We start from the raw sequence: 15,891 nt of genomic DNA on the forward strand, positions 1-15,891 counted from the left end.
TACAGCTCCAGCCCTAGCACACGGAGGACTGAATAAGCTACAAAAGAAAAAAAGAAGAAAGAAAGAAAGAAAGAAAGAAAGAAAGAAAGAAAGAAAGAAAGATTATTGTTCTATTATTTTCATTTCTTTTGATGTGTTTTTCTGATCTTGCTATCAGTCATGCTAGACCTATGTTATCAGTTAGAGGATGTTTCTAATCTTTAATTTTTTAAAAAGTTTGAAGTCATTGTTTAATCATTGCTTGTTTTGATTTAAATTATTGTTCTTTTAAATGTTGACAATATTCATCCATGAAGCCATTGGGTTCTGTGATTTGTTGTTGGGTGTTTGATTACTAATTTTAATTTCAATTGTTCTCATAGATCTATTGAGATTTTCTATCCCATCTTCGGATTGTTTATGTAATTTCTATGTTCCAAGGAACTTTTCCATTTCCCCTAGGCTATCTAATTTGTTTATAGCATCCTCTTCTTACATAATACTTGTCATTTAACATTGGAAATATCTTGCTTTCACGTCAATCATATTTATTTCACCTGTTTTCTTTGTCAGCTTATTGAAAATTTGTTAATTTTGCCCATCTTTTTAAAAAGCTAACATTTTTAACCAATTCTTGATATTGTATTGCTAGTATCAGCATGTTATTATCTTGACTCTCTCATTTCTTTCTTTAATTAGCTTTGAATTTAATTTGGTTTTAGTTACTTGTGTGCAGAGTTAGATGATTGCTTTGAGATCTTTCTTCTTTTCTAATGTTGATTTACAGCTGTAAGTTTCCCATTATTACTGCCTTTATTGTATCCCCTAAAGTTTGGTATATTTTGTTTTTACTTTTCTCTAATTTTTCTTTTACTTCCCTTGGAACTTTTATTTTTTGATCCACTGATTAAGAGTGAACTGCTCAATTCATACATGTTTGTGATCCTTGCAGGTTTTTTTGTATCACTATTTTATAGATTAATTCTACTCTGGCTAGAATGCTACTTCTGAAAGCATAGGCATCCACAATGTTTTGTGAAGAACTTTGTCTCCTCTGCAACCAGGTAATACATTTTCTACTTGAGCACACAGGCTACTGTTCCTTCAAGACCAAACCTTTGCTGCATCCAAAAACATATATGGCAGTGGCAAGAGAGAATGTCACACAATTTTCCCATTGTTTTGAAGTTGACTTTTTCCTGACTAAATATTTCCTTGTTACAAAATTTTGACCCTTTTTCTGGACTCCTAAGAAAGTTAGTTCTGACAGTTTTTTCTTGATTTTCAATGTGTATGTGGAAGATCAAGATAGAATTGTCTTCATGGTTTCCACAATGATTGAACTGGATATGATCATTTCTGCTTTTTTGTGCATGTGCTTTTTTGATACAGGGTCTCGCTATGTAGTGCAGGCTGGCCTTGAACTTGATTATGTAGTTCAGACTGGTATCAAATTTATGATGAGTCTCTTACTTCAGCTGGGATTACAGGCATGTGCCACTATGCCCAGCAATACATATAGTAGCTAATGCTCCAAGTGTTCTATTTTCTCTTTAAGGCAAACATTACTATAGGATTTAATAAAGGCACCTGCTTCTGTAAACACATCACTTGAATACAGTATTTTACAATGGTGAGGGCGTAGATTAGGGCATTTCCAGAAGGACGGATAATTGGGCCTGATTTGTAATTCATGGCCTGATTCTGACATCAGAAGAGGATATGAAGGACAGGAGTAGTTGACTTCCCAGTGACTGCTCTCCCATTGTTCTTGTAGTGGCTGTCTACTGTGCTTGTCATGTCTTTGTTTTTCTTACTTCTTTTTGCACTGCAGGCTTTCCTCAGCCCCTTTCCTTCTTCTTCATTTTCACTAAATGTTGCACTTCCAACTTCATTTTTGTCTTACCCACATCTTTGAACAAGATTGCAAGAACCTGGAACCACTGAACACAATAATGTCCTACAACCATGGCTCAAACATTTTGGAAAATTTACAAGTATTTATTTATAACCATTCAGATAATTGAGATAAAATGTTTAGTCTTTCAATGCCAACTGTTATATATTATTTCTTTATTTTATTCTTTTTCATCTTTGTTTTCCTTTCTTCCTTTTGTTCTTACACTTGCATTTAATTTGGTGCTAGATGACCAGACAAGTGTTGTATTGCTTTGACTTAGTTGCTCTTTAAAACTATAACAAGAAAACCCCACAAAAACAAATCTCAAATGTCTTCTCCTAGAAGATGATGCTATTTGTTGCTCCAAAGTAACAGGAGCCTCCAAACTGCACTAATATTGTGAATTCTTTTCTAGATTGAGTTGAGCTCAGTAGATTTTCTCCTTCACAAAAACGTTTTTAGATTACTTATTAAAGATACAATTATCTTGACAGTTTCTACCTAAGTAGGAAGTCAGTGTCTATATATCTTACAGCAAATAATATTCTTAATGTATTTTATGCTAATTGCATTGATTTTAATAGAACAAAGAAATAAAACATCTCGCAACAATGATTTTACAAATGTGAGTGAAAATCTGCTATGTTATATAGTACATGTGACGCCAGCATCTTCAGAGTGTGTACAGACTCTCACACCCCATCTGCTGATCCTACATTCTTCAATAGATTTTTCTCCCCCAAAACAAAATACTTCATTTAGCCATATTGGACCAGTACCTGCAATAATCAAATACAACAGCATTAGTAAATATAGGTAAATTTTTATGATTGAGCAGAATAAAATCATTAATTCATTCACTAAATCTAAGAAAAAATTTAATATTCAAGTTCCTCAATCTTAAGATACAAAAATGAATCTTCTGCTTCAGAAAACTATACCCAGCCAATGTATAAACTACTAAAATGCAGAAATAAGTTGTAACAAAGGTACAAATTCTATGAAAGCACAGGTTAAAGAATAAAAATAGGGTGTGAAGGGTCACTTTGAAAGACTGGTAGTTGTTATTGAAACCTAACTGAACTTAATTTTGTCCTTGACAGGAACTTAATTTTCAAGTATGCTATGTTCAATTTTTAGAAATGGGATTATAAAAGAGTATTACTGTGTAATTTTACTAGATGAAAAATTCCTTTGAAAACTAGTGTTTTTATATGTGTTTAGAATTAAATAGGACATTGGAGCCTGGCATGTTGGTGCACACCTGTAATCTCAGCACTTGGGAGGCTGAGGCACAAGGAACAACATGTATTCAAGGCCAGCCTGGACTACCTAGTGAGATCATGACCAGCCTAGTCTACGCAATAAGAGCCTGTCTCAAAAAAAAAAAAAAAAGAAAGAAAGAAAAGAAAAAGAAAGAAACAATAGAAAAGAAAAAGAATCAAAATATCATATTATCTCCTCAGTGTGAGAACCTGAAAGAGAAAATAAAATCTGTAGAGTATAGTGATACTGAGAAAAAAAAAAAGAATTCTCAAAAAAAAAAAAAAAAAGAAAGAAAGAAAAGAAAAAGAAAGAAACAATAGAAAAGAAAAAGAATCAAAATATCATATTATCTCCTCAGTGTGAGAACCTGAAAGAGAAAATAAAATCTGTAGAGTATAGTGATACTGAGAAAAGGGAATGAACCTATTCAAAAGGAAGGATTCACTGAACTGAAGAGAAGGACAAGAGAGAGAATGAGGGAAACAGCTGTATCTGTGTGTAAGCAGAATGGTTTGGACAACTGTGTTGTGCATATCTGTTTGTCTGTGGAAAGAAGCAGTAATCCTCAATTTGTTTTGTCTTTCTTTTAATTTTTTTCCTTTTGCTTTCTTCTTACTTTATTATGTGTTTTTCTCTTTCGTCTTTCAATTTTGCATGTATATATCTGGTAATAATGAACAACTAACTTGAAGACAACACTATGCAATACAGCAAATACTGTGAAATTCATATTATTTGTTTAGTGAAATTCTGTACCATTTGTAATTTTTCTGTTTGAATACTACTTGGTACTCACTTTAAAAATGAAAATAAAGAAAATAAAAAATTTAAACAGGACATATTCATTTCCACATGTAAAATAAATCAGTGCATTCATGTAATCTTTGCTTTCACTAGAAGGATTCAAACACGTAACAAAGTCATATTTGATGTGCATTATTAAAGTGCCATAATTATGTTTTTATACTGCACTATATTTTCTATTTATTTTATTTTTCCTACTTATTTTAATAGTAATTTAATTGTTAGAACCCAAGTGATATAGAAACAGTATCACTATAACTGTTCTTTTGCTTGTTTCTATGGTACTGAGGATATAACCCATGGCTTTGGGTGTGCTAGACAAGTGCTCTACCACTGAGCCACACTCATCATTCACAACGCTCGTATTATATAAAAGAAAAAGATTTTGCTGGCATGATCAATTACAGACGTAGTAATAGTAAGTTGGAGACTGCAAGTATTTTTTGAAGTAGTTCTGGTCAGGCTCAAGACTTTTTGGCTTGAAACTGTATGGCTGACAAAAAACAGTATTTAAGAGAACATGATATCTAAATGAGAGGCCTTATCAGGAACTTTGTGATTTTCAAGATGATCTTACTGAGTGTAGCATGTCTCTCTTTGTATGTGTGAGTGTATTTGTGCACAAAATCTTATAGAAAACTTTGGAAAATCACAAAAGGCTACTCAAAAACACAGGCAAATGATGACAATTCTATCAATAGTAACACTGCTTTCATGCTGACAGGGAAGGGAGCAAAAGCAGTGGGACATTTACAATTTGTATTTGTTACATTAAACTCAATAAATAAACAGAAGTGTAAACTTTTGGAGGAAGCCAGAGCTGTCTCATATTTCTGGAAGGTTGAGGATGCAGGGTTTTCATGGCTTTGTTGCCAGGTACTATGATGTGTTCACTGCTATTTTGCAGATCTAGTGGTTGAATTTAGATCTCAGCAGTTCAGAACTTTTATAGCACAGACAAAAAAATTGAGAATGAACATCCTATCACTGGCTGTACTGCTTTTCCAGAAAGGCAGAACAGGAAAAAAAAATTACTACATTAATTAGCATACTGACATGTGAGCACACATTTAAAACAATGGTAAGGGATTTCATGAATACTGAAATGCCAAACCTGTGGTGATAACAAAAATGTCAGCCTACTATCTTAAAAATTTACTATTATGGACTACTGGACTCTTAGAATATTTTACTTAGCTAACACACCTATAATATTCAAATAACAGAACTTAACAAAGAAAGGGGATACAGATGAATGTCCATTTTGTATCTGTGTATTCAAAGTGGTTAGGATAGATATATAGTTGCATTCTCTTAATGAATAGAGGGATTTATTCTAATAGTGTTTCTAAATAGGATATCATGTCCGCATATTGTACAGCAATTGACCACTAGGAAGAATGTATGCAATGTGTTAATTATTGGAACTGTCCTACCAATTTCATTTGAAACTGTCTCATTACTATTTGTTTCTTAATAAAATTATGGGAAAAATTACTACATAGCAGAAAATATCCAATGTGTAGTTAGTCAATTATGTTCTCAAATCCTCACCCTTCAAAAATGAAGTGTTCTTTTGTGCCATTTTACTGTCGAGAAATGTGAAAATTAGACAGAATAAAGAACGTCATCCACTGTTTCTCCCTGGTGTCTTCCCAGAGCTAGTGTCTTTCATAAATGACTTACTGGAGTCCCCTGCATTTCAGACTCAATCACTCCATAAATCTGTGTTGAGTGCCCACATGAGTGAGTGAAACGGAGAGCCTGCTCTCCAGAACTGACCTCTGACTGGGGCTCTCCTTCCTACCCAGACAAGTCACTGAAGCATGTGGCAATGGTAGAGGGGATATTTACATGTGGAACTAGCACCTCTTTTTCTTTGCAGACACAAGATGCGATAAATAAACAATGCCTTACCATGACTCATCTCTTTTGCTATGCAGAAAAGATTGCAAAACAGTGAACGTGTTTTGAGTGCTTGTATAAAAGACAATTGCTACATCTTTGTGCTTATAATCCTTAAGTTTACTTCTTATAACAACCTTGTAAAATAATGGCAATTATTTCCATTTTATAGATGAACTAAGAGTTGGAAAAAGTGGATGACTTTCTCAAAATAACAGAAGAGAGCCAAGCAACAAAACATAATGATACTTAAAATTTACTGATGTTCGTTGGCTACATAGGAGCCCAAATAGAGTTATGGAAATAATTTCCAAAGATTTGTTGTTTTATTTTTATGTTAATATATTCAGGACTATGGAGCCTAGGGGAAATTTTTATTTAATACATATATCCCGTCTTATTCCAAATTGTTTTCTGCATTAAAAAATTAATGCAAAGGTAGCAAAAAATTCATAAAATTTTATCCTCATTTATACCTAAAACATAAAAGAACAAATTTGTTTTTATTTCTTTAGATAATAACAGTCATTTGAGGATTTTGCTTGTTCCCATCTTTCCTTTCTGTTTTTTTCCCTCTCTGCTCAGAGGAGCATATAAAATTTATGTATGTTTTATTCTCTAATCCTTTGTCTGTTTGCCTGTCTGGTATGCCTGCCTTCCTTCCTATTTTACCTATCTATCTATCCATCCATCTATATATCTGTAATTTGCTTTATAATTCAATGGCTATAGAGAGGCCTTACATTATAATTTTAAGAGTACACAGCAATAAAAGTGTTGCCTATAGCTTCTGGAGTTTATGACCTTGGTTTATCATGCCTGAAAGTATACTTTGCAGACTTCACACATAATTCTATTTTGTTTTAATTTGTGTGTGTGTGTGTGTATGTGTGTGTGTGTGTGTTTCTGTATGTGTGTGTTGTGAATGTGTACTGTTTGTGTGTTTCTAGGAATCAAGCCAAAGGCCTTGCACATAGTGGGTAAGTGCTGTGCCACTGAACTACATATGCAGGCGATAGATAGATAAATAGATAGATAGATGATAGATAGATAGAATTTAGCTGAATGTGGTGGCACAAACCTCTAATCCCAGCACTCTGAGAAGGTGAGGCCAAAGGATCACAAATTTGAGCCAAGTCTTGAAAACTTAGTGAGAGCTTGTTTCAAAAACAAAAAATCCAGGGCTGGCCTGATACTTCAACAGACTAAAGCACCTGCTTAGCAGACATAGTGGCTGGGGTTCAGGTTCAATCCCTGGCATGCCATGCTGGCCCCGCCCTGAGGGGCACACTGAGATGGTGAGTGAGACTGGGTGTGGTGGCAAGCGCCTGTAATCCCAGCGCTTAGGAGGCTGAAAACAGGAGAATCACGACAAGTCTGATCTACATAGTGAGACCCTGTAGACCCTTCCCTAAATACAAAAACTAAAACAAAAACAAAACAGAAAAACAAAAGAAAAAGAAAAATTGAAATAGGGACATGGTTGTACCTCAGTGTGAAGTGTCTGTGTTTAATTCCAAGTAGTAAAGAAAAAGACATATTAACATTCTTGGTCTTTGATCTTTAGATTATCATTATTCTAGAGGGAAAATGACAATCATATTTCACGTGTTATCCAGATATGTGGTAAAATGATGTACTTTAAAATTAGCAACTGGATAGATTTCCGAAGGAGGAAGTGAGTTTAAAATGTTTGGATGCACCTAGTTGTGGTGGAGAAATGCATTTGTGTTGCTTGTGTGAGTGCAGTTGGAATGCTTTGTGGAGAGCTTCTCTGAATAAGAGCACCATGTTCTGAAGGAAAGTTAAAATGCCATTGGAATCAGAACAGAGCAAAATGGGTACAAATAGACTGCAGCGGGATTCTAGCTTTGTGGTTATGGAGAAGCCACTAACTTTCCCTGCACAGGAAGAATAAAGGCTGAAGCTATAATAGTATTGAAATTTCACTTGCTTTTAGCATTTTGTGATTTTAAAGAATCAAGATTTTAAAATAGTGAATTGCTTAAGGGTAAAGTATTCCAAAGGATGGTCTGTCTAGTGGAAGTCGTGTGATATGAGATCCAGGTGAAGACATGAACTTGCTGTGCTTACTCCGTTACCCTACTAGCTATATAAATTTGGGCATGTGAACTCCACTAGCCTTCCTTCCTTTCTTTCTGGAATATTGTATTCGTGATGTCTTTTTCTCACAGGCACTGTGAGCACTGAATATGATGTGGCAAACACTCAACACGTAATGCTTTCTAGACTTAAAGCTTTTGTCATATATCATATATTTATGATACTACTGAATCACAAGTAACAAAATAGATATGTGATGAACTCTCTAGGCTATAAAGTCCCTTCCATAATACCCAACATGCAAGCATCTACATTCCAGTGCTTTCCATATGGAGGGAATAAAATGTAAAAACCTGAAATATGCCTGTGAATTCAGGAGAAGATGAAATAGCTACTCCCTGTCCAGCATTACTTCCTTCATCAGAATCCACATGGCTCAGATACACCTGAATGCACTCCCAGAGGTGCCGCCATTGCCAGATAAAGCACACTAGTGTTTGCTATCGGTAGACCCTGGAACAAGAATGAGGAAACCCTGATACGAAATGAGAAGAGACTCCTGCCCTTCACTGTGCCATGTGGTGACAAACACCAGGTGCCTCTCAGCACTTCCTTAATTTAACTGGTTTTGTTTACTCAGGAAAAAGAAAGAACATTTCACTTTATGAAACAGTACATCCAAATGAAAGCACCTATTTAAAGGAGCTTGCTTTAAACTTTATTCCAATAAATCATTTTGCTTGCAGCTGCAAAACTAATTGTTCTTAAAGCTAACAAGGATTATCTCTAGTAAGCCAGGTTTGCTTTTTTAAAACCAAAAAAGTAAAGAGGAGGAGGTGTTGCTACTGTGTCCAAAAATTATGTTCTTTTTGTAGTGGAGAATTATAACAAATGAGTACATTTAGATTTCCCATTTTGTTCCAATTTTGGTAATTATGAATCATATAATATTAATCTGATTCTCATTTTCCAAAGAAAATAATAAATAATTAAAAGTTTAATTCCTACTCCCTTTTACTTTCCTAACCAATGCACTCATATTTCTAAGTTATTTTATGTATGTATTTCTCATTCAAAATTGCATTTTTCCCATCTCCATGGTAAAACTGTAAATTAAAGGTGCAAGAATAGAAAAAGAAGGAATCTAAATAACTTTGCCAAGTCTAATCCCAAAGCTGTTTAAAATTTAAGCATGTCTCTTAAAGTATACTCAATGAAGCTGATCATGAAATTAAAAAAAAAAAACTTCCTTTTAGAATGAATACATTTACTACTTTATCATTTAAAATCCTCCTAATTTTGCCATCAAGATAGTTAAGTGGACTAAGTGCCTGTGTAGGCAAACACAGGGACTGGGGTTCGATCCTGGGCACTGCATGCTAAGTGGGCCCCACTCCAGGCATGCTGAGCCAGCCACCAAGACTAGGTGTAGTGATACATGTTGGTAGTCTCAGTGCTGGGGAGGCTGAAAACAGGAGGATGACAAGTCTGAACTGTATCGTGAGAACCTGTACCAAATCAATAAATAAATAAATATTCTTCTACGTATTCTTTCACTGCTTGATATTGAACTATAAGCAGAAAACTGAAACAAGCTGGGTAAATACTGAGTAGGATTAGGAGACTATGGGAGTTCCTTTCACACATCTGTGTAACAGAAAATCAGTTACCTTTCTGGTCTTCGAAATATCATGCGTGTCAGTAACACTGGAATACATTCCTGACTCTGCTATCAAGGAGAATGGAAAATAAGCTTGCAATGCATGTAAACCCTGGTGCATGTTTCTTCTACCCATGCTCTGGCTGCTAACTGGGAAATCTTTCGCTACTGAGCAACACCTGGGCTTTGTTGTGGACAGTTTCCATACGTTACTGCCCTTTAGATTGAAGTGGTCTGTCTATCTATCCATCTATCCATTCGTCTCCGTCTCTGTCTCTGTGTCTGTCCCTGTCTCTCTCTGTCTCTCTCTCTCTCTCTCTCTCTCTCTCTCTCTCTCTCTCTCTCTCTCTCTCTCTCTCTCTCGCTCTCTCTCACAATTGAAACTCTGAGACTTAAACACCAGAGCTAAGATTTTAATTTCTATCTTCTTAGATATACAACTCATAGTCATCCCAAATGGCTTCACTAGATGCCCCCAAATGTGAGAGGGAAATTTAAAAATCTGATACACTACCATTTCATTATAAGAGAACTGAGACAATGTATAGGAACTCCACTCTAAGCACATAGCCTCATAAAAATTAACCATATTAGACAAGTAGTCAATTATGTCAAGAAAACCTAAGCACATTTTACGAAGTTTTACAAAGCTCAGCACATAATTTCACACAAGGCTAGGCCCTACTGCTTCAATCCTTATTGAACTAGAAAAATATTTTCTGGTTGGTATTTGAGGACACTTCCTTTTATCCTTTCTTGTCAGTGGTCTGGACTAAAAACTCCTAGAGATTTAAGAAGGATGGAGTAGAAGGTTTTAATAAGAGTATTTCATTTAGGAGAATGGTCCTTAAAAGCTGATGCAATCTGAAGACAGGAACTTGCAACTATGCATTGCAAGGAACTCCTAGTAAAACTATCTTTGAAGTCCAGGGCAAGATTTCATGCTCAGACAAAAAACAATAAAGCTCAGGTACCTTGTACTATATTCTGCCAAAGCTCATTGGTTTCCCCTCAGTTAAAGCACAAAAACTCTTTTCCCCTCTGAATTTGGTTTTGTTTATGTAATTCATGAAATGTTTGCCTTGGAAACTAAGGGTTAATAAGCTGTACTATTAAACTTGCTTCTTAAATAAACTAACCTAAAAACAGAATGGTCAACTCTCACTGACTTAAAGTACAAAAGAATTTATCTGGATTAACATTATTTTAGAATATTTTTCTTCTCTTGTGACAAATTATCTGAACAATTGGTAAGCATTATATTTATTTTGCACCCAAAACATATTCTGAGATTCTTAAATTATCCATTATTCCAAAATAGAAGTCCTATTTACTATGTACCAGGTGAATAAATTACCATGGGTAAGAACTGTATGTCTTCCGCTAGAGCTGCAGACATCTATTATATGGACAATAACAATCACTTGAAATGTTTTATACAGTTCATATTTAAAGTAAATAGCCTCATTGTATGGATTTTTAGTTATCATAGAAATGGATTTTCTTCCTCCTCATCATTGTGGAAGCTTAGGTTAGCAGCTGTTTCTCTCTCTCTCTCTCTCTCTCTCTCTCTCTCTCTCTCTCTCTCTCTCTCTTTCTCTCTCTCTCTGGCACAGGCTCTCACTATGTAGCTCAGACTCATAGTGATCTTCTCGTTTCAGCCTTCCCAGCCCTGGGATAGATTATAGGCGTGCACATGCATCACCATACCTGGTTACAGTAGCTGGCTCTGGGCTGGGCCATCAGGGCATGCAGTACCGGGGCTCAGACCCAGGTCCTTGGACTTGCCAGGCAGATGCTTAGACAGCCGAGCTATCTCCCTAGCCCATTCTCAGTCTTAACCATTATGAGTGACTATGTTATTTGCTTCCTTTTTTTTTTTTTCCTCTGTGGAAAATCCTTATGAACCTTAAAAATTTCACTTTACAAGGTAAAATTTTTAGTACAAGAATGATTTTAGGCTCACAGTTTTGAGAATAAAGTTTGGAAGAGCTCAAAGTGGTAGAAAAATTTGAAACCTCTAAGATCTTGGCCTAGGTACAGAATGCATATTCACTGTTCTATTGTGTTTAGTCTTTTCATAAAATTTCCATGTTCTCACAGCTCCAAAAATGTTAGAGCCAGAGATCTCTGCTTACATCTATGCCTCATATTTGACACCAAAATTCATTTAAGTAAAAGATTAAAGACTATGAGTAGGTCCTATTATCCATATTATTTGGGTATTAATGTAATGTCTAACCTATAGTCATTATTTACAAACTTGAGGCACAATATAACTATCTTGTTTTTTAATGTATTTAGTTGCTACAGAATGTCACTATGCAGCTCAGATGGTGACCCTCCTGCTTTCAGCCTCCTCAGCACTGCGATTTCAGGAGTGGTCGCTATGCCAGGACTCTGTGGCAGGCTCAGCCAGGAGCTGGTGGGGAATGTGGGGCTAGGGATCTAGCTGCAGCCCATGCTCTTGCCTAAGCTTGCCTAAGCAAGCACTGTAGTCTGATGAGCTATCTTGCCTGACCCACTTAAGTTTTAGGCAGTTAAGAAAATCTATAATATCTTATTCCAATCTTTTGATATGGTGATTTGACATATTCTCCTATTTTGCCTGTTTATAAATATTTATAGATAAGATTGTCTGGAAATGTTATTTGTAGATAAGATTATCTGAAAATGCTATTTTATCTTTATGGTTTTCATGCACTTTTCTCTCCATTTTTCCAGCTTCCTCATATTTATCTAGATTTATAACATTTATGAAATCAACTTAATTTTTGTTAGCAATAAGTTCAAAGAAACTATCAGTTTTGGAGAATAATGTAAGTAGGATATATTGATTAAAAGTGTGCATATGACTACCTTTACTTAATCTCTTTCTCATTCAAAATTGAAGTATCTGTTTAATTATACATAAAGTCTATTTAAACATGGCAATTTAGAGAAAAGCCCATAGTAAAAGTTTCATGGAGAGACACTTAGATATTTTGTCGCCTGCAAATTTTCTCTGTAGCCCTTTTAATACTCATAGAACAGGTGCCTGAGTCTTTGAAGTGAATATATACACAAATTCCTAATTAATTATTTATTTTTTGGTCAATCTCAAATTGAGAAGAGAATATCATTTGGCTTTTGTTGATTCTTCGCTAAAAAGGGATCAGCCAGGAGTGGGTGCTGAAGTCCATTGCTTTTCCCTTTCCTGGTTTGTTGTTGTGGTTAACAAAGACAGGAGCACCAGAGAGGCTGAACAGTGGCCTGCTGTCTTGGAGACCTCCTGGGGATGTCAAAACAAAGGTGGGCACCTTCTTTTCTAGTTCCACAGAAGGACGAGTGTAAGGGATCACGCAGATGGCTCAGCTGCTCTCCCATCGCTGTTGCACAGGCTGAGCCGCCCAGGGTGTGACAGTGCCTTGGCAGTAACCCACTTGTCCCTGTTCATTGTCTGCCTGATTCTACATCGATATTCACCAACTAAGTTAAGTCTAAGGGAAATTTAAACATCGCAGGTTGTCAGAGAGCATACACAATTACTATAATATTCTTTTCTTTTTTGTTGGGAGCTGCTGAAGCTGGAAATTGGCCAAATGTGTGAGAGTAGGACTTGGTCTCAGTGCCTGAAGCAGTCAGCTTACCTCGGTTGTGAGAACAGCATCCTGTCTGGTTAATGTCTGCTATTAGTCACAAGGCAACAGTGTGGCACATGACGATAGTAACTTCTAAAGTTCTAAATAAACGCCCCTACTGCTGTTGGGCACAGTTTGCCAATCAAGCAATGGGCCATCACCTGACCCAGCCCTTGTCTTCTTTGTCTTTTCCTCCTTCCTGCCACACTTTTCTCCCCTCTGTGGTGTACACCAAGAGATCAGTGGAATCCGACACTTTATATTTCTCCTTTCTAGGAAAGACTATTGAAAAAACCCTGTAGGGAATTTTCTACCTTCCTACACATTCCTGTCCCCACTTAGTTCATCCCATTAGAGCACCTTTGTGTTTCTTCCCTTTTTTTGTTAAAGCCAGGTTTTCTTTAAATTACCTTTCCCAAAATAAGCTGCTTTGTGCACGGTTTGAACGCCTTTGTATCCCAGACTTCGGCAGATGACGGATGCAGCCCGTATTTCCCAGTGGTCATCACAGATGGTGCCCCACTGACCCTGGTGGAAGACCTCCACTCTGCCTTGGTGAGGACTGCTACCGTCAACCAGTCGAACTGTCTTAGACAAAGCTGTAAAATCAATCAATCAGTCAATCAATCAATCCATGAAATAATTGTTAATTTTTGTATTGTACAGTAATACTCTTTGGGTTTTTTTTTTTTTTTTTTTTTCAGAACCGGGAATTAAACTCAGATCCTTGTGCTTGCAGACAAGCGCTTATTCTACTGAGCCATCTCCTTGACCACCCCCCTTTTTTTTTTGCTCTGAATACATACAGAGCAGGACTGGCTGGCTTGAGTTGTGGGGATCGAACCACAGCAACCTGAGGCTGACTCCTTTGTTGAAACAGCCACTTAAAGAACTGAGCTAAGGGGCAGGCCCCCATTTATTTTCTTTTCGAAAAAGTATTTTAACTTTTTTTTTTCCCCCTCATTTTCCAGTAATTTCAATTATTGGAATAAATATTAAACTTTCTAGCACCACCTATGGGCAAAGAGTTTTAACTGCAAGAATTGTATTCATACACATGGAAGGGCAAAATCAGTTCTATGTTGACCTGTTACACAGATGAGAACATTCAGAGGTTTATAATTCTAATGACCTTAATGAGCCACAGCTAAGCATTTATTAAAGTTCTGTAGATTTTTTCATGCTATTTTAAAAATTCATAATGAAGTGAGTCACTATTTTCCTGACAAACTAAGTATACAAACTTGAATACAATTCGTACTTTCAGAGATAAGGAGTAGATATTTTATGACAACATAAACAAAATACAGATAGCCACAGACATAATAACTTCTGCTAAAAGAAAGAGGCAACTTTAGTGAGAATAGTTGTCTACAAATAGACAGCGGTTTTATTTACTTATTTTATTTTTGGTGGAACCGGGGATTGAACTCAGGCCCTTGCGCTTGCCAGGGAAGCGCTTACTCCACTGAGCCATCTCCCGGCCCCAAAGGAATAAGGATTTTTTTTTTTCTCCGAATGTCTTCAGGGCAGGTTTGGCTGGCTTGAGTTGTGGGGATCGAACCACAGCAACCTGAGCCTGACTGCTTTGTTGAAGCAGCCACTGAAAGAACTGAGCTATGGGGCAGGCCCCCTGTCTTCTACAAATAGCTAGGATGTCCCTCATAATGAGGACCCTGAATTCTCCCATACAGTACTTTTGAGGGGAATGAAAAAAGTTAGAGGCTGGCAAAATATCTCAGTTGATTAAAGCACCTGCAAGTAAGTGCAGGGACCAGGGGTTCAATCCCTGGGGCCTGCAGTCCAGCATTGCCCTTGGGACACACTGAGACAGCAATTGAAACTGGGCGTGTTGGCACGTGCCTATAATCCCAGCTCCCGGGAGGCTGTAAACAGGCAGATCACTACAAGTCCAATTTAGTAGTGAGACTCTGAACACCCTGTAGAACCCTCTCTAAAATACAAAAAAAAAAGAGATCAAAACTGAAATTTTCATGTATTTTTAGAAATGTCTAAAGTAGTAAGCTTTACAAAGATATAAGGAAATATCATCATAAAATTTTGTTGTGTAGTATCTAATGAAAATTCCCATATATATGCTAAATTTTTATAAAATCTTGATCATGCTGCAGAGAGATTTGCATAAATATAAAATTCCCATTTCCCATATTCTAAGCCAACACAATACATTTTGAGCCTAGAGACAGATAAATCAAAGTATACAAGTGCTATTATAAAACAGTACATTTGGATGAACAAAGTTCTTTAAATAGTCCATCTTATTTCCGTATGTGTTTTTAAAGTACTTGGGTGAAGAAGAGATTGAAGGACAGAGTGAAAATAGTTCTGAAAAGCTAGTGCTAAATACAAGTGAATAATCACCAAAGCCAAAGAATAGATACAGTTGTATTTAAATATATACTTTCAAATAGAAGTCTGAGGAATACCATATTATCAAAAAACAAGAGGTAATTTGCAAAATAAAAATATTTCTTTAGTGTGAATGTTGAGTTTTGAAATACAAATTTTTATAACTCATTGGAAATCAATATTTAAAATCTGTTTTCAGATTTTGTGCAAATTTGATATGTCAGAATTTCAAAGGTATTTAAAGAAAACACAATTTCCTGTAACAAGGTGGAGTCACTTAGAAACATAAAAGTGGAATGTTGGTAAATATTATAATTATTTCC

General features: G+C 36.0%; 1 protein-coding gene across 3 annotated transcripts in view; it reads right to left on the minus strand.

The window, feature by feature from the left end:
* Window positions 1–1,450: 1,450 nt before the first annotated feature.
* Window positions 1,451–15,891, minus strand: part of Msr1 (macrophage scavenger receptor 1) — an 80,968-nt gene continuing 66,527 nt past the window's right edge. For 2 of the 3 annotated variants that reach the window (XM_023717305.1, XM_023717306.1), the window contains 2 exons: window positions 13,609–13,797; window positions 1,451–2,658 (listed from right to left, as the gene is read on the minus strand). In XM_023717305.1, coding sequence (XP_023573073.1) covers window positions 2,525–2,658; window positions 13,609–13,797 — 323 coding nt within the window. In that variant the 3' untranslated portion in view covers window positions 1,451–2,524. The remainder of the gene's footprint in view (window positions 2,659–13,608; window positions 13,798–15,891) is intronic. The other variant, XM_004633052.2, reaches the window with a different exon arrangement.

The sequence above is a fragment of the Octodon degus genome, unplaced genomic scaffold (assembly GCF_000260255.1).
Source record: "Octodon degus isolate 3935 unplaced genomic scaffold, OctDeg1.0 scaffold00051, whole genome shotgun sequence".
In the NCBI taxonomy this organism is placed as follows: domain Eukaryota; kingdom Metazoa; phylum Chordata; class Mammalia; order Rodentia; family Octodontidae; genus Octodon; species Octodon degus.